General features: G+C 43.1%; 1 protein-coding gene across 1 annotated transcript in view; it reads left to right on the top strand.

The window, feature by feature from the left end:
* FRAS1 (Fraser extracellular matrix complex subunit 1) overlaps positions 1-26752 on the top strand; it is a gene marked incomplete at its 3' end in the record, with an annotated part of 462769 nt that overhangs the window by 423890 nt on the left and 12127 nt on the right. The window contains exons 60-70 of the mRNA XM_082837588.1: positions 982-1138; positions 3315-3515; positions 5061-5248; positions 6693-6968; positions 10836-11068; positions 13254-13414; positions 15676-15890; positions 19002-19152; positions 20830-20937; positions 21959-22118; positions 25870-25986. Of these exons, the coding sequence (XP_082693714.1) occupies positions 982-1138; positions 3315-3515; positions 5061-5248; positions 6693-6968; positions 10836-11068; positions 13254-13414; positions 15676-15890; positions 19002-19152; positions 20830-20937; positions 21959-22118; positions 25870-25986 (1967 nt within the window). The remainder of the gene's footprint in view (positions 1-981; positions 1139-3314; positions 3516-5060; positions 5249-6692; positions 6969-10835; positions 11069-13253; positions 13415-15675; positions 15891-19001; positions 19153-20829; positions 20938-21958; positions 22119-25869; positions 25987-26752) is intronic.

The raw sequence follows: 26752 nt of genomic DNA on the forward strand, positions 1-26752 counted from the left end.
ATATGGTAGTATAATGAATTTAAAATGGTAAACTAAAAATAACCACACTTCATATCACATAACTCTACAATCGAGGCTGCTCTGTTATCTAAAATGTTGTGACCTGGGCTTCCCTGGTGGCGCAGTGGTTGAGAGTCTGCCTGCCGATGCAGGGGACACGGGTTCGTGCCCCGGTCCAGGAAGATCCCACATGCCGTGGAGCGGCTGGGCCCGTGAGCCATGGCCGCTGAGCCTAAACGTCTGGAGCCTGTGCTCCGCGGCGGGAGAGGCCACAACGGTGAGAGGCCCGCGTACCGCAAAAAATAAATAAATAAATAAATAAAATGTTGTGACCTTATTTTACGTTTTGCCAAGAAGACAAGTCCTCAGTAGAGAATATTCAGTTTGGGAAGCACTTGAGTTCTTTTCATCCAACAGGGATTTAGATTGTGTTCTCAGACATTCAGTTCTCAGTTTTCAGATGAGCCACCATTCGGCAACACATTTGAGAGTTCTGTAGCTTTTAAAGGTGTCTTTAGCCTAACAGGAAGGCTTTCTGAGTTCCTTATAAGATTCTTCAATTTTCACAAAGGAAAAGGAATATCATTCAACTCTCCAGGAAGTCTAATCCATATGTTAAACCCTCACCATCAGAAATCTACCAACATAACATGTACAAAGGTACAGATGAGCCCAGGCAAAATGTGGGAAAGCACACAGATGTTCTACAGATGCTTTTTAGTGATTCATTTTGTTGTTTTTCATAACTCATGACCAATAATTCAAAATCGTTTGGAATGTTTAATACAAGTCTCCACGTATAGGTAGGTCCACTCAGGCATGAACTGTTAAACATTCTATTTTATAAATGAAACGGGATATTTTTGAATCTGTGTTGACTTTTTGATGCTACAAAGAAGGAAAATCATTTTCTAGGGAAAGCCAAGCAAATTATTGATATCTCACTGCAAATTTTACTCTTTCTTGTGCCCTTGGCTCTAGATGAAGAACTGTACTGTCTATATCCACGATGACTCCATGTTTGAGCCTGAGGAACAGTTCAGGGTCTACCTTGGCCATCCTCTTGGGAACCACTGGAGTGGAGCCAGAGTTGGAAAGAATAACATGGCCACCATCACCATATCCAATGATGAAGATGGTAATGGAAGAAATTGCCTTTAGTTACTCTTAGGTTGATGGGACATGAATTGATGTTTTACCAATAACATAATTATAGGTGTTTTGAAAAATGAAAGCACTATATAAGTGTCTACTGATAACAGTCTTAGAGTATCTATATAAAATATTGGCAGCAAATGATCACCGTCTACAGAGCTCCAGTATTTTAAATCACATTGTTCTCTACCACATCACCAAGAGATAGGGAGCAAGTATGGTTAAAGGCTAGGACAGAGATGCTAGGACAGACAGAGAATAAAAATGTTTAAGTCACTGCAATTCAAGAGCAGGATTGGAAATACAATCAGAATCAGTTGAATCCAATGAACTGATTTAAAACGCTGCCACCTTTCTGGCAAAGTCTAATTTCTCAGTTTTCTTCTCTCTAATTGATTTGGCCTACTAACCTAAAAAAACTTAAATTCTTTGGTCAGGTGTCAGCAAAGAGTGACCCAGGCACCAAAGAAAACAAAAATCTGTTTCAAATAGGGACATAATTGTTTTATTAAAATAGGTATTTTAATAAATGGACAATAAAACTACAAATAGTAACAGCTGTTTTTATTGAATATTGACTGTATACTAAGAACCATTCTAAGCATATAATACTATTTCATTTCATTTCATTCTGACAGTAGCCCCTTGAGGTAGGTGTTATTATCCCTATATTATAGGTAAAGAAATTGAACCTCAGCAAAGTTATATAATTTACGTTCTTAGTTACACAGCTGTAAGCAACAAAAGTGCATGTAGAACCTTATTTTACCAGATTCTAGAATCTACACAAGAGTCAGTGAGACTCTGAGGGTTTCTAATATTAAAATAGGGACTAACTTGGACATTGGGAAAAAAGCCAGCCTTGAAGTTGAATTAGCCCTTTACCCAAGGAGACTCAGGTTCAACTCCTGAACCTCTCCTGTTCACACAGAAAAAGTGAACCTCTCCTGTTCACACAGAAAACCCAGTGACTGAAACTCAGAGAAGTAACAAGTTCACACTGTGTTACAGTGACATACCTCAATTTCAAAGAGTGCACACGGTAACAACTATGAAGTCTAAAATGAAGCATATCTTCTACAATTAGGAAGAACTGATTTTTTGAGAGAGAAAGAGGGAAGTGAACATAGAGACATCAGACATTTCTGAAAGAGTCTATATTTTAAGTGGTATAAGATTTGTAATTGCTCCCAATTTTTCCATCTTCTTATCCCACTCTCTCCACCACTACCACGTTGCCCTTCCTCATGAGAATATAATACAAAAGAAGGCATAATTTGAATTTTTAAAAAAAATCAACAATTAATCGTTCCATAGCAATGAGGATAGTACCTCAAATCAGATTGTGTTAGGAAATCTTGTGTTCCTGAATTATTGTTGTAGCTGGTCACTATAACTACTCATCCTTAACTAAATAACCTGTGAGAAGTTAGGAAAAGCTAAGCGTTGGGGAGCTGAGAGCACTGGGAGGGAGGATCCAAAAGATCAGAGATGGGCTTCCCTGGTGGCGCAGTGGTTGAGAGTCCGCCTGCCGATGCAGGGGACACAGGTTCGTGCCCCGGTCCAGGAAGATCCCACATGCCGTGGAGCGGCTGGACCCGTGAGCCATGGCCGCTGAGCCTGCGCGTCCGGAGCCTGTGCTCCACAACGGGAGAGGCCACAACAGTGAGAGGCCCGCGTACCGCCAAAAAAAAAAAAAAAAAAAAAAAGATCAGAGATTTGGTACATTTAAGCAGTATATAAATGAAAAGGAGTTGGTTCATAGAATCAGTCAATAGATATTTATCAAGGGCTTAACTGTGTCTCTGTCCCTTGATAAATTGTACAGATTTAAAAACATGCTGTGAGCTATAATGTCTAGATGGAAACTTGGACATCATGCATTTCAAACTGCTTAAAATTATTTCTTCCACTATATTGTTTTTAATAAGAAATATGTGAGAAACAACTCCTGCAGAATCACAGATAAATCCCTTTTTCCAAAGTATTGCTTAGGGGTAGATACTGATTGATTTTTATTGACTGCACGCTATTTTGCCTTTGTATTGTTAACTAATGTGAAAAATTCCCTCTTGTTATTAGAAAGTGTTTTCATGGGAGGTGGAATTCTTTGTCACTTTTCCAACTTGCTCTTGTTTTCCTAACCTTGTTTCCTTAAGCTCCCACCATTGAGTTTGAAGAAGCTGCATACCAAGTCCGGGAACCCTCAGGGCCAGATGCCACGGCCATTCTGAACATCAAGGTGATCCGCAGAGGGGATCAGAACAGGACGTCCAAGATTCGCTGTAGCACACGGGACGGGTCGGCCCAGTCTGGTGTGGATTATTACCCAAAAAGCCGAATCTTAAAGTTCAGTCCTGGTAATTGAATGCCAATCCCAATCTGTAGGTTTTACTTAAGAGAGAGGCAGATATCTTATATTTGAAGAAAGGAACGAGCAGAAAAATGAAAGAAACAGTATTTCCAACAGCGTGAAGTACTTATTAAGCACACATTTGAGATTGTGGGAGTCTTTAAATTCTCTAATTAGTAAAAATGGCATGGTAAAGAAAGAAAAAGGCCAAAGAAATGCTTCACTTCAGAACATCCTAGGCATTTTGGCTCATTCAAAAGGATTTTTTGTTGCTGCTGTCGTTAGCCTATGATTTGGTTGAGCAAGGAGGGCACTTGATTTTTTAAAAATATACATGATTTTTTGTATATTTTTGAATGTTTGTCATTCAGCAAGCATTGGTACAAACCACTGTGCTGAGCCCCTCGGGGATTACTAAACCCAGAAGGCACAATCTCCATGCTCAAGTGGTTTGACATCTACTAGGAGATGCTATGAAGATGAGTCAGGGAAGAAGGATGGGATTCAGGTCACAACCAGCTGTTTAACTGTCTGATATATTTATTTAATGGAAGGAATGAGACAGAGGAGGAGTTGAATTGTATGCTTGGCTTTTTCCCAGAACTTTATGGAGCAGTATAAGGTGAAAAGGCTGTTATAGAGCCTGCCACCATGTGTGATGTAGCCAGAAGTGGGCAAAAGTGATAGAAGGCCTTTTCAGAGGTGTCTTAGCAAGTGGAGGGAGAAAATGACTCCCTTGGAAGTGGAGGGGGGCGGTCTCTGTATGTCCCTGTCACCCACCGGAGCTTCAGAGGGCTTTCGGCTCCATCCCTATGCGTCTGGTTCGTGTTTACAGGGAAGGTAGGTGCCCTTCCTCCACATCATCACAAGGACCTCTCTTCCAAGTGTCTTAGCTTTTTCCTTTTCTGCATAAGCATCTGGGGGAAAGGCAGGTCTTAGAAGTAACCTAGCCCAGATGTCTATAGGAGAGGAAGAAGGGCACCTTGACTACTGCCCGAGATATCTGCACCTTCACAGAATCACTTTACAGAAAAGGAAGGGGGTTTCTAAGCTCTAATCCTCCCCGTTCCAGGCTGCCAAACCTTCACATTATTGTCTTTGCAGAAATGGCCTGGTAGGTAGCCCTTGAGCTATCGGTCCCCAGGAGACAGCTTTGAAGGATGGTGTACAAGCACTCTGCCGCACAGGAGCTCATGCCTAAATGTAAAGGGGAAAGAAAAGTTAGGCAAAAAACCTCATAGCCAGGGTGGAGCGTATTTTGAATCATAGATTTTTATTACCACCAGCTAGTGTCAGGCGGGGGCCATTAATCCTCATATGGCGTTGCATAGTAAATCTGCGGTACTGAGCCTCCACCACAGGTGGAATTTGACCAAGAAAACGATTCCTCACTTGAGATGGAGCTAACGTGATAAGCAGCCACTACATTGATAGGAAACCTCTGAAAGGAAAGGGCGTATATCAACATAAAGCCTCAGCAGTGCCAACCTGCACTGTCTTAAGTGGGTCACTCATGAGGACCTTTGCCCTCTTTGTTCTGTCCTTGGCGAAGGTGTGGATCATATCTTCTTTAAAGTTGAGATCCTGTCCAATGAAGACCGGGAGTGGCATGAATCGTTCTCTCTCGTCCTTGGCCCGGATGACCCAGTGGAAGCTGTTCTTGGTGATGTGACCACTGCCACAGTGACGATTCTAGACCAGGAGGTGTCAGGGAGCCTCATCCTGCCAGCGCCGCCCATTGTGAGTCTCTCAACCCAAAGGATCGTTGCTTATGTCCTAGTAATTAGATAAGAACTTGAGAGAAGCAGGACTTCCAATGCTGCACGTCTTCATTTTTCTAACACAGTGATTTTCTTTTCTTTTTTTTATTTAACATCTTTATTAGAGTATAATTGCTTTACAATGGTGTGTTAGTTTCTGCTGTAACATAGTGAATCAGCTGTACTTATACATGTATCCCCGTATCTCCTCCCTCTTGCGTCTCCCTCCCACCCTCCCTATCCCACCCCTCCAGGCGGTCACAAAGCACCGAGCTGATCTCCCTGTGCTATGTGGCTGCTTCCCACTAGCTATCTATTTTACACTTGGTAGTGTATATAAGTCCATGCCACTCCCTCACTTCATCCCAGCTTACCCTTCCCGCTCCCCATAACACAGTGATTTTCAACCAAGAGCGAGGGCTCTTGTCCTTTCCCCCAAATCCCTCACTCCCATCACCTCTGGGGAACACTTGGCAATGTCTGGTGACATCTGTGGTTGTCATGACTGTCACACTAGGTGCTATTAGCATCTAGTGGGTGGAAGTCAGGGAAGCTGCTAAACGTCCTGCAATACACAGGACAACGCCAACAGCAAGGAATTATCTGGCTCAAATGTCAGTAGTGCCAAGGATGAGAAACCTTGTTTTGACATAAGAGTGAGACCAAACCATACTGAGACCTTAGTCTGATAAAGACAGAAGGTGCAATACAATTGATCTTCTCATTTCTTTGGTGGCACCTAGAAGAGTAAAAAAGGAATATTACCCCACATCTATTATCCTACATACTCGCCACACGCATAGAATTAAGTATCTGCAGAAATGGACCACCATGTTTCCCAGTTTGGGGATGAACAGAATGAATGCACCGACTTCACAGTGAAGAGGAAAACGCATAGAGGTTGCCAAGAATTTAACCCATGATAATGAGCTAGTCTTAATAAGTCTTATAACCTCCCTCGACTAGTCTCATAGAGTAAAAGGATCATTTCAAAACGTGTCTCTTCTTTGACCATGGAAGAAATATACTACCTTTATTTGCTCCTGTTATGCCAAATGTGCTACGGCATACCATTAACAATTTAATGCAACTTTAAACTAGTAACTGCCGTTTATGATATAGTTTTAGTTACTGTGTATGGGGGGAGGGGAGAGTATGTTTCACACGAGTGATAGGGCTCTGAATTAGGAATGAGAGCAATACGATAATAAAGCTTTTAGCTCACGGGGGAGGAAGATGTTCTCCACCATTAAAGATCTGCAGTATCTTTTAGGGACGCCTGGCCAAGCATTGTTAAAACTTCTGCTATATTTTAAAGAATCCCTAGGAGTTAAGTGATCTCCTGAATCTCTGGGGAAGGGAGCCTTGGTTCTCTGACCTTCCCGATACCCACCCGGGGCTGAAGCTTTGTTGCTCCTTTGCAGGTTGTCACACTTGCTGACTATGACCATGTGGAAGAGGTTACCAAGGAGGGAGTCAAGAAATCCCCCTCCCCGGGCTACCCGCTGGTCTGTGTCACCCCCTGCGACCCCCATTTCCCCAAGTATGCCATCATGAAGGAGCGCTGCAATGAGGCTGGCATCAACCAGACGTCTGTGCAGTTCAGCTGGGAAGTGGCCACCCCCACTGATGGCAACGGGGCCCGGTCTCCCTTTGAGACCATCACTGACAACACGCCATTCACCAGTGTCAACCACATGGTAGGTCTGTTTGCGGAGGGAGAGACCTGGCGTTTCTCTCTGTTACTCCAACTCTATCAAATTTCTTAAGGTCCCTGCATGGCATTTGGTATAAAATAAACAAATAAGCAGGTACACAGAGTACACACACAATCTTTTTATTCTTACATATAAGGAAAGGTAATATGGTGTAGTAGAAAGAGAACTAGGCTGATAACTCAGACAACCTGTTTACAAACCTTGATTCTGTCTGTTTTTAACTACACGATGTTACGAGTTCACTTAACCTACTGAGTCTCAGTTTCCTATCTACAAAATACCAAGTCCACTTAATCCACTTGACAAGGTCATTGACACATCAGATATATAAAAGTGATCTATACTGGAGAGGGTGTGGAGAAAAGGGAACCCTCTTGCATTGTTGGTGGGAACGTAAATTGATATAGCCACTATGGAGAACAGTATGGAGGTTCCTTAAAAAACTAAAAATAGAATTACCATATGATCCAGCCATCCCACTACTGGCATATACCCAGAGAAAACCATAATTCAAAAAGACACATGCACCCCGATGTTCATTGCAGCACTATTTACAATAGCCAGGTCATGGAAGCAACCTAAATGCCCATCGACAGACGAATGGATAAAGAAGATGTGGTACATATATACAATGGAATATTACTCAGCCATAAAAAGGAACGAAATTGGGTCATTTGTTGAGACGTGGATGGATCTAGAGACTGTCATACAGAGTGAAGTAAGTCAGAAAGAGAAAAGCAAATATTGTATACTAACGCATATATGTGGAGCCTAGAAAAATGGTACAGATGAACCGGTTTGCAGGGCAGGAATTGAGACACAGATGTAGAGAACTAACGTATGGACACCAAGGGGGGAAAGTGGTGGGGGGTGGGGGTGGGGGTGTGCTGAATTGGGCGATTGGGATTGACATGTATACACTGATGTGTATAAAATTGATGACTAATAAGAACCTGCTGTATAAAAAAAATTAAAAATTTTTTTAAAAATTAAAAATAAATAAAAAATAAAAGTGATCTATAAATGAAGTAAGTCAAAGATCCCAGGTAAGTACAATTAAGGATTACTGTTCTTTTCATATCTCTTACACCATTCAGTAAGGAGTAGGGTATAAACTTAAGGACGTGGACCGAGGGTTCTCCCACACTTGTATGTCCATCCCAAAAGAGCCACCACATTGATGGCACATAGTAGGGACCAGTTATTAAACAAGATGAGAGGATACTTGCTAAGTGATCAGCATTTTTCAAAGCCCTGTGAGAGGACATGAAAAGAGGTTCCAAATGCAGTTGCTGTCCTCAGCAAGTTAGGAGGCCAGACCCACACGCCTGCCACCATCAGAGAGCAGTCAACAGTGGTGGTTCTCCCGACCTCAGGAAACAGTCCATCACTCTGACTCTGCTCCTCACGCCAATGAAGTTCTTCAGAGGAAGAGCTGTAAGCAGTGGAGAGTCAGGCTCCGCAGAGTATCTGGCACATAATAAGCATTTAATAATTTTTGGCTGAAATGAGTGCCATTAATAAGTTTGGAAATCAGAAATTTCCTTCAGACTGAATTTCTCTAGATTTTTCCCTACAAACCCACCGTTTGTTCTCACTTTAAGAAGTGTCTCGTGTGGGGCTTCCCTGGTGGCGCAGTGGTTGAGAGTCCGCCTGCCGATGCAGGGGACACGGGTTCGTGCCCCGGTCCGGGAAGATCCCACATGCCGCGGAGCGGCTGGGCCCGTGAGCCATGGCCGCTGAGCCTGCGCATCCGGAGCCTGTGCTCCGCAACAGGAGAGGCCACAACAGTGAGAGGCCCGCGTAATGCAAAAAAAAAAAAAAAAAAAAAAAAGTGCCTCGTGTGGATGGGGCCCTAGTGGAGGAGAGCTGTTAGATGGACACGGGAGGCTTTGGATAAAGCAGGTCCTTCATGTCCGTTGTCTTTGACACAGCTTAATCAGAAAGGCCAAAATATTCATTTTGCAATATAACCTAGTTTGAATTTAAATTATCTTTTTTATTATTATTAAAAATGTAAATGGCAAGACAGCGTCTTGTTCCATATGTATCTAATTCTCTGTTCAACAAAACCATGAAGGGGTTTCATCTGATTTGAGCCAAATATACATTTGTAACAGGTACCAAGTTTATGATTTTACTTCATGTTTCAGTTTTCCTTCTTGCAATGAATTGGTGACTAACACTTTTACCCCTGTTTCCTTTGCTCTATCTTCATTTCTTCAATTATTTATTTAATACCATTGTACTGCATGCATTTTTGTAAGATGCCTCAAATCCCTTCTGAACAAAGTCCATGTATCAATAAATAAATAAAGTGTTGGCAGCTAATTAAAACATTTTAATGGAAAAATCTTCCATTTTTAATTTTTAATGGATTTCAGTGAAAATTGTTTCCATGAGTAGAATTTATAAGTTTGTATGATTGCTTTGTGGGAGGTCTATGGCACACAGAACTACTAATTCGTTTTTCTTGTTATGTATTTCCCTGTGTCTATGCACTCATAACCTATAGAGTTTTGGTGACCTATGTTGCCTCTGCATGCATTGGGTTAAGCATGCTTATGGATTCTGTATGTCTGGGAGCATGAGAGAATCTGTAGAAAGACTTTCAGAGGCCAGTAGGTGCACAATATTATGTAACAACCTACATGGGAAAAGAATTTGAAAAAGAATAGATATATGTATATGTATAACTGAATCACTTTGCTGTACCTCTGAAACTAACACAACATCGTTAATCAACTATACTCCAATATAAAATAAAAAGTTAAAAAAATAATAAAGTTATTATTTTTTTAAAAAGGCAAGTAGGTGTCAGAGGCCAACTTCTAACTTCAAGTCTGCATGTTATTGTAACCCTTGCAACATGTGTAGTAATTAAGTGGGAGGTGAGGGAGGGAATAGAATTAGGGAGGAAAGAAGACTAAGAACTCCTAGAAAAGAAGTATCTTTCCTCTGTATCCTGATACCATGCCCTCAGCGAAAGTGACTTGGAGGCAACCAGTCTTGCTGGAAGTGCTGAAAACCAGTTAAGTGGTTCTTATGCTGAACCTAATATATAAAGAGAACAACTGTCACAGGGAACTAGTCATCTCTGGGCTCTTGCTACACATCTGTCAACTTGTTAGTTACCTAACTTACCACCTTAGGCTCTACGTACTCACTGCTCTGTCCCTGGTGCCTGACTCCTGGTAGAAAGTCAGTACTTATGTGGTAAATGAATGGATGGATGGATAGATCAATGGATAGATAGATAGATAAGTGGACAGATGGAGGGATGGATGGGGGATGGTGTGGACTAAGAATGCTGCCTGCCATGTCAGTAAGCAAAGGATGTGACAGCCATCAGCCACTATAGCCGATGGTGCACCCTGAGGAGACTCGGGATGAGAAAACACAGGATACTGGCCCCAGGTAGCTGAGGTGCATATCAAAGGAATGAGTTCAGTGAGCCTAAACCCTTGCATCTTCCCAAACATAGGAAAGTGCTCAATTCCTTAACTTGAGGTATCTGGTTTTCTTTACTTAAGAGTAAGCTTTTGATGTTTGAACTACTGGTCTTTTGTTGCAAAAACTCTTCTATATCCTGGCTCCCCCCACCCCCCTTGCCCCTTGGAGCAGGTCTCTCAGAATTATCCGAGTTGCTGTGTCTCGAGCTTAAGTCCTCAGTTTTGCCCGCCGAATAAAACAGAACTCAACTTTTAGGCTGTGCATTTTTTTTCAGTCGACAATAGTCTTCACAGATTACCTGGTACCAAGAATTGGGGTGGCCTATCACCCAGAAGGTACGTGTGGGGAGCTGTTGAAGTAGTGTACACGTCTGAGGTGCTTTATTCTTCCTGGTAGGTCCTGGACAGCATTTACTTCAGCCGGAGGTTCCATGTACGTTGTGTGGCCAAGGCTGTGGACAAGGTGGGCCACGTGGGGACCCCCTTGAGGAGCAACATTGTTACCATCGGAACAGGCAGTGCGATCTGCCACACCCCAGTGGTGGCTGGGACAGCCCGAGGCTTCCAGGCTCAGTCCTTCATCGCGAACTTGAAATACCTGGACGTCAAACACAAGGAGCATCCCAACAGGTCAGGCAGGTGGTTCCTTCCGCGAGGAGATGGCGGAGGGAGTCTCCAGATATGCTTTCTGTGTTTTCTGGGTGGGACAGATCAATGAGTGATGCTTCTGCAAAATAAGAATAGTGGTGGGGCTTCCCTGCTCGCGCAGTGGTTGAGAGTCTGATTGCCGATGCAGGGGACGCGGGTTCGTGCCCCGGTCCGGGAAGATCCCACATGCCGCGGAGCGGCTGGGCCCGTGAGCCATGGCCGCTGAGCCTGCGCGTCCGGAGCCTGTGCTCCGCAACGGAAGAGGCCACAACAGTGAGAGGCCCGCGTACCGCAAAAATAAATAAATAAATAAAAGAACAGTGGTGATGAGTGCTTCAGAAAACGTTTATATTCTTTGAAGGCCCCCTAAGATCTGGCCCCTTGTTATCTTCCTAGCCTCATTTCCCTCACCTTGTCATTTTCACCTGCCAGGCCACTCACAGGGAATCATGTGTAACTTCTCAGGGCTTCAGACTCAGGTGGCATGCCTCCGCCGTGTGGCTACTCCTGGCTCCAACTCTCCCCTGCTCCCTTCCACTCAGCGTCGTTAAATCCGATTGTCCCACTCTAGCTAACCCATGTCATCTCTTCTAGGAACTTTTCCATCATTTCCCCCAATTTAATTTGGAAGCTCTTCCTTCCGGCTTTTCTGGTACCCATGTCTGCCTCTCTCAGAGCGTTATCATTATTCATTCTCTCCTTGTCGCCCCAGGAGATGATGGTGGCAGGGAACATGACTGTTTATTTTGCATCCCCTCTGCCTAGAACAGTGCTTCTTGGCAGCTAAGAGGCGCTCACTAAGTATCCAGTGAGCAAATGAGTAATAACACTGTGTAAATTGTAAGTCAATGGACAGATGTGCTTTTATTTTTTCCCTGTGCCACTATGATTTTGTTGGAAAATGGATGCTTTCATTTTTGCATGCAAAAAAAAAAGAATCCGTGTAGGTTATACATATTCATTAAACCTCATAGTATTTATGCATGTGCCTTTATGAGCAACTGAGTTCAGAGAAAGGGGTTCATTTGCATGAAAAAAAATTTGAATGTGGAGCCAAGAATATGCAAATCCTTCTTTTTTTCTAACAGAATGAAATTTATTTTTGTTAAAAAGCAATAACAGAAGTGCCCAGGGTTACTACTGACCCCTTCCTAGCAAAAGAGCCATCCTGTTCATGTTCTGAGGTTCTGATTCCTCTTTAAAACGTGAGTCTTTTTTTCTGGGAGGCAAGCTGTAGAAACTCAAAACGCACCCTCAATAAACATGCTGAAAATTTAAACTTGTGCCGTGAAAAAAATGGCAGCCCCTAAGTACAGTTCTGTTGTGTTGCAATATTTATTAAGCTCATATTTTATTTAGAATTGTGTACTACAGGCTCTGGAGAAACAAAAGAAGGGAAGGAAATGGGCCTTTGCCCTCATAGTGGAGAGGCAATATAAACAAGAGTCTGAAAGCACACAAGAAATAGCAGCCAATATAAACAAGTTACAGATTTCCTGGTCCAGAGGCACCTAAATGTGGAAGGATGGAGATCAAGGCAGAGCTTACTGCAGATTGATGCCAGTGAGGCCTGGTGGCCTTGTTGGACTGCAGGGGGAGAGGGGAGGGAAGGCTCCTTAAGTTGGGGAGAGACCTATGAATAGTGGTTTATTACTATTTGTAGGCTTTTTTCCTGGGTATGGATACTGGCCTTAGTGTTTAAGAACTCAGTGATGTCTTTTTGGCACAAATACTTTAAAAAAAAATATGCGGCGACCGCAACCTCCACCGACACTCACGGTGACAGAGAAGGGCAGCAGTACCTGTGTCAGTCACTGGGCTTTAGTTCATGAGGAAACAAAGCTTCCACTTAAAGCAGAAGAAAGCTATAAAGTCATTTGTGATTGTGATGTTATCTTTTCTTGCACGCACACACAAAAAAATCTATGATTCTTGATTGCTATCAGTCCTGAGTCTGGAGGATCTCCTGGGGGCTGGAGAGAGGAGAATAACCCTACATGCACATCATACCCTCATGTTCAGAGAGAAATCCTACATGGAAAGCTTCAGAAAAGAAAAATTGGTATTCATTGATGAAGACAAATTGAGTTATGAGAAAGAAATGTACCATATTAACTGCTTATAGCGGGCACCTAAACACTGATTCCTACCCTATTTTTTCCCTTAGAATCCACATTTCAGTGCAGATCCCACACCAGGATGGAATGCTGCCCCTTATCTCCACCATGCCGTTGCACAACTTGCATTTTCTACTATCTGAGTCCATCTACAGACACCAGCACGTCTGCTCCAATCTCGTCACCACCCGTGACCTGAGAGGCATCTCAGGTAAGGGAAGAGTCCCCTGCTGGTTTGCCCAGCCCAGCCCAGCCCATTGCAGTGACCCTTAGGAATATGGCTAAGTGCACTCTGCTTTTCGTGTTTTCTGGTCCTCAAAATCTGCATGGTTAGTGGATTTCCTCCTTAGCAAGCAACCAAACACAGGCAGCTCGGACAGTGAAGTAAACAGGAAAAAACAGGGAGCGTGGAATGAAACTGACAGGTTGAACGTGCCTATTCCACTCCTTATACAACTGAACAAAAATAGCTGGACAGCTGTGAGCCAACTGCTTTCTTATCTGTAACATGAGGATAACAACTGCTACCAAGCAAGGTGGGGATTAAGTGCGTCTACATTTTTAAAGCGCCCGTCTTGGTAAATTTTAGCTCCTTCCTTCTCCCGTGTTTGGATCTGTGCTCTAAAATCCCATCATCTCAGCATTTTAGAAAGCTCACATGCAGATGTTAGATGTTATAGGATGGTTCTCCGGGGGCAGGAGCTGAGGTGGAGCTTGGGGTGTGAAACGTTTATTTAGGGACCCACATCTCCTAAAGGGAAGGAGAGGAAGCAGGATTGGGCCGAGGGCGAAGTCAGCCTGAAGTGCAGCCGATGAAACGCCTCTTCAGGGAGCTCTGGAGAGAGCCCATCCGTCAAGCTTGTCCTGGGACAGCCCCAATGGACAGACCTCTCTACCTGACCTCTCTCAGTCCTTGAATGCAGACTGCTCAAGCAAGAGTGTGACCTCGGGCTCTGCAGCTGATGCAGGCCCGACGGAGCTGACAGCTGCGGTAGCGCATCTCCGTGTTCAGCAGGGCAGACATTTTACTTTACAGAGAATCCTGTCCACTTCCATTCACCTTAGCAAGTGCACACTAAACGTGCATTTCCTCCCTTCACACCTGATGAATCATTTAACAGTGTTTTGGAAGATAGAAAAGCATTTATGTGCTCTTCCATATTCATTAAGCATCACTTTGGGTAGTGATGGTCTTTATACAGTAGAAATTAGTGGAGTGTAAATGATTTGTAAATCACTGAGCTACAGATGAAAGTTTAATTGGTCCACCTATGCAAGCTAGTGAAAGAAACATACCATGTTTATAGGCTGAAAGTTTGCACCTCTTCCTACTTAAACACAATTAAATTCAACACATGTTAACTGAGACCTTAGTCCTTGTGGGGCAGAGGGCTGGGTGCTGGTGTCAAACATTCTAAGAAATGCATCAGCTCTTTCAGAATACTATAGTTGCTTTGAGTACTATACAAATTTTAACCCTAATATTCTAAAATTGTATCTGTATTCAGCTCTCTGCTGCATAAAGGTCTTCGCTAATTTAGAACAGTTCAGTTGCCTGGCAGCATTTGATCCAATGATTTTTGCCTGTAGCAGGGGAAGTTTCGTCAAGCATAATTAGCGAGCTATCTACTCATTAACACAAAATTAAGACTTTTTTCTCCAAGAGATCAGAAACCATAAGAGGCAGGGGAGGTAGTCAGATGTTTCTTTGCTGGCTCTCCATAAAAGCTATTTTTTAAAAATTGATCTTAAAAAATAACAATTCATAATGAAATAAATTGATCTTAAATACTGTGCTTTCAAAAATAAATAATGATAATAATTCATCAACAAATTCTCCGTATACTAAATCCATTTCTTCAAGAACTGATTGTGGGGCTTCCCTGGTGGTGCAGGGGTTGAGAGTCCGCCTGCCGATGCAGGGGACACGGGTTTGTGCCCCGGTCCGGGAGGATCCCACATGCCGCGGAGCAGCTGGGCCCGTGAGCCATGGCCGCTGAGCCTGCGTGTCCGGAGCCTGTGCTCCGCAACGGGAGAGGCCACAACAGTGAGAAGCCCGCGTACCGCAAAAACAAAAAGAACTGATTGTGAAGCATCGAACCAGACTGGCCGGGTGTGAGAGGCAGAGCTTCAGGGTATTTTCTTTTCCTAGACATACGAGGGCCACGGAGCTCTGGCTTCTTCATTTTTGGTCTCGTCTGTTCACCTTTTCTTCCCTGGTTCCTGCAGCCTCTTCCGGGAGTCTGTGAACCCAATCACTCTGTTTAGCACATGACGGGAGGCAGATTACAAACTCCCCTCGCATTCCCACCAACCTTGCGTTGGGAGCCCTGAGCTGCTCTACTAATGGTCTCAGGTAGAGGGAAAGCTGTCTCATGTCCCAAGGATGTGTCTTCTCTCCCTACCCAGCTCCTGGGCAAAGGGCAAGTCCACAGACTGAGTTACTGTTCCTTGCTCCTCCCTCCCCTGCAGAGGCAGGGTTCCTGGACGACAGGGTCCACGACAGCATGGCCCTGGGGCCTGGCTACGACCGCCCCTTCCAGTTTGATGCCAGCGTGCGGGAGCCCAAGACCATCCAGCTCTACAAACACCTGAACCTGAAGAGCTGTGTCTGGACGTTTGATGCCTATTACGATATGACGGAGCTAATTGACGTCTGTGGGGGGTCTGTAACTGCCGACTTCCAGGTGGGTGCCCCCGGGGGTCTGTCTGAAGGCTGCGTGCATCTGGGTGTCATGTGAAACTTTGTTCATTCCTGAAGCACTTCAGCTGGCACGTTGCATCCTGTCGGCCCCAGAACCGCACAGACCAAGGGAGTTTTCTTTATAAGTCCCTCAAGAGAGCCCTTAGCAGCATCGTGGCCAGAGTGAGCCCCGCAAGGTCCTCTAAATCAATTAACTGGAAAATTAATGTGGAAAATGTTTCAATTAAGATGAAGAAAATTAACTATCTGGCACAGTCATTTATATAAAAATCTAATAGTTTTACTCCTCTAGGTATATATGTTTTTTCCTCTGGGTATATTTTGGAAAGCCAAAAAGATTTACCTTTGATGGGAAAGTTATTACTAAGTCGTTGTGTTCTCCCCACATGGGGAAATGAGTCCAAATGACAGGTGGAGTGCCCTGTCTTTCCGCAGACAAGTAGAGCACTGTTGTCTCGAGCATGGAGAGGTAAACTGTCGAAAACACCCTGCTTTCATACCTATTCCAAACCTATGCCTAACTGACAACCCTTGTGAAAATAGACACTTTTAAAATGTTTAATAGTCGTTAAACATCAGTAACCAAAAAAAAAAAAAAAACTGTTACCGCAAGAAGTCATAGTCATAGGAGGGCCGTTATATCAAAGGGACTAGGCTAATGCGTCCTCACGGGAAAATTGGTTCTACCCAATTCTGAGTAGTTATCTCAATGAACTAAAAATCAGATGTTTGTTCTTCACTTCAAATCAGGTTTAACCACACTGCAAGAAGGGAACCTGTAGAGGGACTTAGAGTAATCATTTTACAGAAGTTTCTTTGGGTAAAATTCATTTTGATTTCTTGAGATGCCTCTCATTTTGGTTAACTCTCATTTTGTTTATACTAGCGCCCTCTACTGAACAGAATTTTAAGGCAGTCTTAGGTTTTCTTTCTGTTTCTGCAATTGCATAACCTGCATTCACTTTCAAAAATGCAAAGCTGAATGATTGTTTCTTCCTCTGGCCCCTCAAAAATTAGTGTTCTCTGTTCTCCATGACTTTAATTACAGTTCTGGATATTTTTATTCAGCATATGCTTAAAAATCACAAAGACGGGCTTCTCTGGTGGCGCAGTGGTTGAGAGTCCGCCTGCCGATGCAGGGGACATGGGTTCATGCCCTGGTCCGGGAAGATCCCACGTGCTGCGGAGCGGCTGGGCCTGTGAGCCATGGCTGCTGAGCCTGCGCGTCCGGAGCCTGTGCTCCGCAACGGGAGAGGCCACAACAGTGAGAGGCCCGCGTACCGCAAAAAAAAAGGAAAAAAAAGAAAAAAAATCACAAAGACAAGGAATTTTTATCATATATGTCCTACTTCTTAAACCAATAGAGAAAGAATATATACACAGAAGTACTTCACTGTTGTCTGCCTCTTTAAAAATAGTTGAAACAGGTGATATATGGTAGAAAGAATATAGAACTTAGACACAAGCCCTAGTTCATATTTCTTTATCAAATATCAGCAGAGTTGGATGAGACATAACCTCTCTGAACCTCATCTGAAATTGTCTCTATCTCAAATGAGAAGGCATTTTAGCAGTGTCTGGCACAAAATAATTGTGCAGTAAATATAATGGCTGTTTTTTTTCTTTTTAAGGATTAGTAAGTAATATGAATTTAAAGGAGAATAAACAGAAACAGAGGAAAACTTAATTTTGCCAGTCAGCTAGAAAATTTATGGAGGTTATAATATCAACAATGATGAGATTGGGGCAAGCATATTTAATAACACCTGTATATTAAGGGGACAGGACATGGTGCGAAACCCAGATAAAATCTGGAAATTTTTTAAAGAAGACAGAGTAAGGCATTTCACAAAAGATTTTTAAGTGAATATGGAATTAGTGGAGTCTAAAGAGAAATTTGGAATCCAACTGGCAACTTTGAATATGAAAGAATATTTTGGAAAAATAAAGTTTGATGTTCTAAATATTGATAAAGCATTCGGCTCTTTCCATTAACTACCCATGGAAACACTTTACCTGGGTAAAGAATTTTCAAATAAAAAAATGTGTGTAAGTTCCATAGTGTATTATAGCATTTGGCCAATGACAAAATAAAATAGTTTTAAACGAAGCTTTTTGGTTATAAAGGAAATATGTATTTATGGAGGAAAATATAGAACACATTTAAAAGCGAATACACCAACTCCCCTACTCATACACACATATACACAGTTATCTTCTTCATGAAAGCTTCTGCTTATATTGTGTTATCTTTCAATTGAGTTTTTGTTTGTTAATTGCATAGTAAAATGAAAGTTACAGAGCCGAATTAATAGCAGTAACAGGAACCCCTTTAGAAAAAGGTTCCCTTGGAAGTGTGATGTGCTGCCTTTTCAAAATTATTTCAACAAAGCGTGGAATGGGATGGGAAATTATCCAAGTACGCGAAACTCTGAGCTGTCAGTCGGTAAGTTTCATAGGTATGATATCCAAATCCCACGACCTTATTTCCCTTTGGAGGAGATGTAAGTACTCACTAAAACATCCAAGTCAGCCTCATGTTCATCCAAGGATCCAGGCTTGGGCATCCTCCCAGTTAGGGTTGCTTCATGCTCTCCCACAGCTCACTGGAAACTATATGCAGTCAAAGGTCAGCCAGGGACTGTGTGCTGACAGTAGATCCCAGATCTGCCCTGCTCCTTTGTGGATAACTGTGATGCCTGAAAAATCTCAGCCAAGGCTTCCAGCAAATGAACAGTGTAGGCAAAGCTTCTCACACTTCAAAAGTGTGTTTAAGTGTCACCTCCTCAGGAAAGCCTTCCCAGATTATCTTATCTAAAGAAGCACTGGCCACTTCCCATCCCTTTGTTTACTTTATCTTTTAATTTATGTATCGCGTTTACTAGGCTGTAGCTTCCATTAGGGCAGTGATTTTGGGTTTTTTCCACTGCTGAGGACCCAGTTCCTAGCCTGGTGCCTGGCACAATCATGGGCACTTGATTAATACTGAATAAGTGACTGAGAGAATGAAGATTGAACCAAGATGTGATGTTCATATGCCTTTTCATCCTGGAGAGAAATAACCCTCTCTGCGTGCACGCTGCTTGCTTGGCAGGTGAGAGACTCTGCTCAATCGTTCCTGACAGTGCACGTGCCTCTGTACGTGTCCTACATCTACGTGACAGCCCCCAGGGGCTGGGCCTCCTTGGAGCACCACACCGAGATGGAGTTTTCCTTCTTCTATGACACTGTTCTCTGGAGAACAGGTATACCCACTGACATCTTAACGAGTCTTACCTTATGCTCAAGCAAGATTAACAGAAAAAAAAAAAAGTAGAGACTTTTAACAGTGGCTGCATTCCTCATCCTGTTATCCTATATGCAGTCAAAGGAGAGACAGGTAAAGTCTAAAAAGTATATAGACCTGTGGTACCTGAAAAAGAATGATGTTGATAAAAGTTGATGCTGGAAGGCATCCAGCATCATGATACATTCAGTCCAGAGAGCGAGGGGCCCAGAGTAGAGGGCGGCAAGTGACAGGTCCTATACTGCCCGTAAGGGGGTTCGCACGAGTGTGCGTTCTTTGGAATATAGTCATGTTCACTTTCTCCTAGGTAAAAATGGTGTCATTCATGTTGTTTAAGAAGCAAAGGGTCTTGAAATCAGATGTACAGAAATGGAAAAATATATCAAGAATAACCTGGGTCATTTTATTCACTTGGCATCGAGTTTGCTCTTTTGTTGCATTTTTTAAAGTAGGGATTTTAACCCTATTTTTACTTCAAAGACTGCAATGCTGAATATTTTTAAATGACCTTCCCCTCAGGCTTGTCTCTGTTATGGCTCTCTTTGAGAGGAGCCCTCAGCCCGCCAGGGCCTGGCTTGGTGACAACCCTTCAGCTAGGAACTCACACCTCTCTTGTGAGACCCACCTTCTCCCACTGCTGCCCCATGAATGTCCCCTAAAACTCCATGAGTCTCTCCTCCACTCATTCTAATCACTGAGTTGATTTTTGCTTTTTCCCCATTTTCAGTGTCCTATACTTCAAATACAACCCCAAGCTCATTTGCCCTTATTTTATTGATCCCATTCTTCCTCTCTCCCTCCCTGGTGGTGATTTACTTGATCTGAGGCAGAGTGACTTGATCTGAGGAGATTTCTTTAAATAGGGTTTCACTTCTAGTAATGGAAAATACAGTCCTTCCTTCTGTTAATGGTTTAAGCTCAAATCATTTATTTGCTTTATATTTCTCATAGGAAAAAAACTTCAGGGAGTTTTCACACTCTGGGTCAGATAATTCCTTGAGCTTGGGGTTTTTTAAATTTTATTTTTTCCCCTCCTTTGGTTACCCTTTAGTTTTTGGTCATATTGAACTCAGTGGGTATTGTGATTGCAATTGCCCATATTAAAGCCACAGTTGACTCATGTTATGCCATGTATAGCTGGCCTTCTACAAGCTAACCTTTAATTTTCCATTGCTTTCAATATGAAATGTAGCCACCAGGACATTGGCTATGGTTCTGTTAAGTACTGAAAGGTGTCCTGGTGAGGGAAAGAAAATACAGTATGAAGCAGATGTGCTGTAACCACGTCCTGGTGCAAAGTTAATAGTAAGAAGTTTTAGGGACCATTTTTTTCTGAGCTCTGGGCTGGGACCCTGCATCTGGGCTAAGTGGCATCTTCAGGTGTAAAGAGACTATGTCAAGAGAATAGAATTGTAAGAAAAGAACCAAGTAGAATGAACTGTCTTACAACGTTAACTGGCACATGTCTCTAAATACTCCATGTTCACGCAAATATGTAAATTTGTTCTAAGTTACATTCAAGTAAGCATGCAGCTCTACTTAGAAGTGTCCCTGGGATAAGTCGCATGTAGGCTACTGTCTGGGAGATCTTCTCCAAGCCCTCACTTGGATGTCTTGTGTACGGCTGCCTTCCCAGGAATCCAGACGGACAGTGTGCTCTCTGCCAGACTTCAGATAATAAGAATCTACATTCGAGAGGATGGCCGTCTGGTCATTGAATTCAAGACCCATGCCAAATTCAGAGGTAATATCAGTGCCGTTTTTTTCCTCAAGTTTTTTATTACTAAGAAACATTCAAACACAGAGAAAAGTTGAAAGAATAGGACAATGAAGAACAAAGTCAACAATTATTAACATTTTGCTCTGTGTGTGTTGTACATGCACATGCGTGCGTTCCCATTGTTTTGGTCACACCATGTGAAGACAGGTTGCAGGCTTCATGCCAAGTTACCCTAAATACTTCAGTAGACATCTCCTTAAACAAGGACCTTCTCTTATCTCGCAACAGTATTACCATAGCCAAGATATTTCACACTGATCCGATAATATCTAGTCCCTATTCTTATTCCCTCTATTGTCTCACAAATGTCTTTTCTACTTGTTTTTATGTTTGTTTATATTTACTTTGCATCTGTTTATATAAAAGGAAGGTGAATCTAATCAAGATTCATATGTTACAATTTGGCAGTTATACCTCTTTAGTCTCTTTCAGTATAGAATAGTCTCCTTACTTTTAATTATTCATGACACTGCATTACTGTAGTTTTAAAGAGTGGAAGTGTCTTGCTGAGTAACCCTGATCTTTTTAATGATGTTTACAATAGCCTCCTTCCACCAAGGACTTGAGCAGCCCTAAATGAGGGGTTTTTTAATCTGAAATTGATATTTCTATTTATAAACTACTGCGATCTTTCTACCTCCAAGAGACACGTTGGTTGGAATTCAAAGCTAAGTGTGTTCAAGGTTCATTGTCACATAAGGACTCGTATTATCGTGCATATGCTCACTAGCATCATTTCTACAAAGCATGTTCGTACTGTTTATAAATGTATATGACCATAATGGCCATCATGAGTAAGGTGATGGGCTGGAATAAGAGGCCATGCTGTCCCAACCTGTGTGGAATATATTCTCAGAGGCAAGTGGGTAGGTATAACCTTGTTTTATAGCAGAATATTAAACCAGTTCTAAGGCTTGTATAAGGGATTCACCACAAGCACAATAAAACTTACAAATAAGTGTGTGTTTGTTTCCCCTGGAAATAGGACAGTTCGTGATCGAGCACCACACCCTCCCTGATGTGAAATCATTCATATTGACTCCGGACCATCTCGGAGGCATTGAATTTGACCTGCAGCTCCTGTGGAGTGCTCAGACTTTTGATTCTCCTTACCAACTCTGGAGAGCCACAAGCTCTTATAACAGGTGAATACAAGGCGGAGTTCAGGGGTAACTCTGAAATATTCTCAGTTTCTTTAAGGGCTTTTCTTCAAAAGCTGGGTTTCTATTTTAAAACAGAGATAGAAACAACCCTCTGGCATATAGAGGAAGAAACAGATGTAGCTCAAATCAGCTTCTGATGTGTAAAGTGGGAAGTGCTCACCCGTATTCCAAGGGTGAGAACAGGCAGGGTGCACATCACTTTCATTCACCTCCCACTGGCCAGAACTTAGTCACATGGCACATCTACCTGCAAAGGAAGCTGGGAAATGTGTCCAACTAAAAGCTTAGTATAATAAAGAAATTTCATTCCAGTTACCACAACCAGTGCAAAATCCAGGATCTCTGGTTTTCAGGTCCAGATGTCATACCTTACGGTCCAGTGTCCTATAAAATAAATAGCAAGATTTAGTCCCCTCCCACACCCAATATAGAGGTAGAATGAGAATTGGATAAATACAGTAAAACATCCCATTTGTAAAACGGGAGAATAGGGCAAATGAAATGAAAACTTTTACCATGAAAAGGATAATGGAGTCTACTGTAAATATTGTTAACCCCATTTTACAGATCACGAAATTAGAACCATATTTAGCATGAAAACCTTATTCTTTACAGTTAAGAAGCGGCAAATTGTCTGAAGAATCATTTTCAAAAAGACTTTTTTAGTTACAAATGTTTGGTCTTATATCAAGTATTTTTTGTGTATACTGATTCCTTTGAAATCAATATATAATAAAATAATCATTAAGGGCTGTGTTTCCTAGAACCTCATGAGATTGTGCAGGTACTTGTCCCAATTTATAGGCAGAGAAATGGTCCTCTTGAAATCCTCTGCTGACTCCCCACCACTTACCAAATGCAGTCCAGCTCTTTGAGCAAGACACATATCCTCCCCTCTAGCCTCACCTCAAACCCAGCCTTCTAACCACATGAAACATCGCCCCAGCCCCTGACTCCACCAGCTCATCCATACATCTGTACCTTTGCAATTCCCCTGTCCTTCCTGCTCTTTTCCTCTGGCAAATCTCAAAGTCCTCTGAGCTCCAACTAAAATGCTGAACCCTCGTGATACCTTCCCTGACTTCCCATACAGTGCTAGAAGCCCCTACTCCTTGTTCACACATTGTTCCAGCTTTTACTGTAACACAGCTCAATATATTTATAATGCTCTAAGTGGAGTCCCATTTCCACTAGATTGTGAGCTTCCCAAGGGTAAGAGGCATGCCTGCTTGATCTAGAAGCCCCAGAACTGCAGGTTTTAGCACATGGTCAGTCCTGAATAAACATCCTTTAGTAGCTAACATTTGAGCTAAGGAGGTAAAATCCATAGATAAACGGCAAAGTGACAGACAACACCAAGTGTTCTGTGCTGTGTGCGCTGTGAGCCGTGCAGAGCCCTGAGCACAGCTGCTCGGCGAGGGGAGCTCAGGCCCAGCACGGGCTGGAGAGCTGTCCAAGGCTTCTGGGGGAGGTGGGGCAACTGGTGGGAAATGTCTAGTTTTCAGAAAGGAGGGGAGAAGAACTACAGGGTTAGAAACCTGCATCCAGGACTGTGTTTGGCATATTTGCAGGGATAGTCAGGAAGTCGACCTAACTCATATTTAGGGATGGGAAAACATAGGACTGCAGCCTGGGGAGACCATACCATTTGTCCTGCATTCATGTGTCCAACAAATATTTCCTGAGCTTTTACTATGTGTCAGGGAAGGTTCTGGGCACTTGGAATACATCAGTGGACCAAATAAAGATCTTTGCACGCAGCAGTGGACATGATGAATGAGTATAGTGTCACATGTTAGAAGGTGATGAGTGCTATGGAAAAATAAAAGGTCGCGAGCAGGGTAAGGGGAATCAGGAGTGGAGGGACATTGTAATGTTGGTTAGGATGTTCCCAGTAGGCCTCGTTTAGAAGGAACATTCAAGCAAAGACTTGAAGGTGGTGCTAGAGTTAACTATGCAGAGTACCGAGGAAGGGGTTCCTGGCGAATTTCCTGGGGTGTCTGGTGTGGCTGGAGCGGAGTGAATGAGGAGGAGGGTAATAGGCAGGAAGGAGCTGGGTGTCGGGCCGCCGTGGAACCTTCTAGGCCAGTGTGCGGACTTTGTCTTTCACTCTAGTGCAACAGGAGCCACTGCAGGGTTTGAGGGGAGGAGCAACAGGATCTGGCCTGACTTTTGGAAAGCAAGGGTCAGGCATGGACACTTCTGCCTAATTAACTATTTCTATTAATTAAGAGTTAGTATTCACGTTATACAGGTCAATTTTTGTGTAATTCAAAGATAGCATACAAGATCTGGGCTTCCCTGGTGGCGCAGTTGTTGAGAGTCCGCCTGCCGATGCAGGGGACACGGGTTCGTGCCCCAGTCCGGGAGGATCCCACATGCCGCGGAGAGGCTGGGCCCGTGAGCCGTGGCCGCTGAGCCTGCGCGTCCGGAGCCTGTACTCCGCAACGGGAGAGGCCACAACAGTGAGAGGCCCACGTACTGCAAAAAAAAAAAAAAGATAGTGTACAAGATCTCATTTCCTGCTGGTCCAAGCTTTGGAGAAAGATAAGGATCGTGTGAGAAAACTGCAGACATACAGACACAAGCTTTGGGGGCATGAAGGGGCTTAGAAACTAAGCCCTGAAAGTTCGCCAGGTTTGGCTAAAATCATACAACCGTGGCAGAGGCAAAGCAAGAGTAGGGTTAGACTATCTTCCCGTTTCCAGCCTGTGCCATCCCACTAAACTGAACACAGGCTGTGTCCTAAAGATTTTATTTCCTTGTTTATTTATGTTTACCAAATCTTTGCTATCACTTTACTAATAAACAGATACAAATAATACAAAAGAAATGGTCAAAGGATGAACACAGAGGATACGAGAACTGTTCACTATCACAATAGTTAGAATTAGGATTCACGGCCCTGAGCACCTCATTCAATGGATGGCAGCCTCCCAGGGCCCTTGAAGAATCTTCCTGAAGCTTCTGGCTGTCTGGCTGCCTTCCAGGCAAACTGCCAGGGCTGGGCTGCTACTGATGACAGGTGTGGGAAGTGAAGTAGGTGAGGCTACAAAGGCTCCACGCTTTCAGGTTCATGACCTACAGAGTCCCGTACCCCACCATAAACGTGGAAATTCCCAGCAAGTCATCTCCGATGAGGAGTGATTTTGTTCTTCAACTTCGTTTATAAAGGGATGAAGCCGTAGAGTTTGGGAGAGAAGCCTTGAAACTGAATGCTAATGAATGGGGGTGGGGCGTTCTCTGGAGTGGGGTCCTTTAACCCTGAGGCCTTTGCCACCTATTCAATCAGAGCAGCAGCAGCCTGCACAATCACATCTCAATAAATAAAAGCTTTTGTAATGGAGAATGTGTAACAGGGTGTCAGTCAACAAGAGACACCGAACAGAAATTGTCAAGTAAGTTTCATGGGAATCTAAAGGAAATCTAGTTCTGTTTTGCCTTCACCGGAGCCTTTTAGATTTTTATCAACAGTTTGCCTTTCTCAGCATTTCTCATGAAAAGGACTGGACTAAGTGAAAAAGGAGCTCTATTTAACACCTCTGGTTAGTACTCTAAAGGTTAAAACAATCAGTGATGAATTCCTGAAACTTGTGTTTGCAGACCCTTAAAGTTCTTGGTCGGATGCTGAACACAAATATCATCCGAAAACCGTTTAATGAAGTGTGTTTCTGGGTAAGTAAATAATCTATAAATGGGTCCCTCTAACCACAGTCTGCCTGCATGTTTCCAGGAAGGACTACTCCGGGGAGTACACCATCTACCTGATCCCTTGCACTGTGCAGCCCACTCAGCCTTGGGCGGACCCAGGAGAAAAGCCTTTGGCCTGCACTGCACACGCCCCAGAAAGGTAGGGAAAGACAGTTGAGCCTCACTATTGCGAACTTACCTACTCGCTAACATTTATTTGTATTTAACCTCAAAACCAGTTTTCGTGGTGCCATTCCCATCATTCCTTGACATGCAGAGTAAGACAACCCTCTGCCTTCTCATACTGTAAACTGTATACTGTAAACAAGTGTTTTTGTTTTTTTTTACATCTTTATTGGAGTATAATTGATTTACAATGGTGTGTTAGTTTTTGCTTTATAACAAAGTGAATCAGTTATACATATACATATATCCCCATATCCCCTCCCTCTTGCATCTCCCTCCCTCCCACCCTCCCTATCCCACCCCCCTAGGTGGTCACAAAGCACCGAGCTGATCTCCCTGTGCTATGCGGCTGCTTCCCACTAGCTATCTACCTTACGTTTGGTAGTGTATATATGTCCATGCCTCTCTCTCGCTTTGTCACAGCTTACCCTTCCCCCTCCCCATATCCTCAAGTCCATTAAGACAGGAACTAGTGTTCTTTTTACGGTCTGTATAGTGCCATGTTTTTCGAATTTTTGTGCTTTGTGTTGGTGGTTTTGCTGTTTAAAGTAGCTCCCCAGCATAGTGCCGAAGTGCTGTCTAGTTTCCTAAGTACAAGAAGGTGGTGATGAGCTCGACGGATTGTTAGATAAGCTTCATTCAAGCGTGAATTTCAGTGCTGTTGCCATGAGTTCTATGTGAATGAATCAACAATGTCTATCAAATAAGGTGTCTTTAAACAGAAACATGCATAAAACAGG

Source organism: Leucopleurus acutus (assembly GCF_964270905.1).
Source record: "Leucopleurus acutus genome assembly, chromosome: 4".
Classification (NCBI taxonomy): Eukaryota; Metazoa; Chordata; class Mammalia; order Artiodactyla; family Delphinidae; genus Leucopleurus; species Leucopleurus acutus.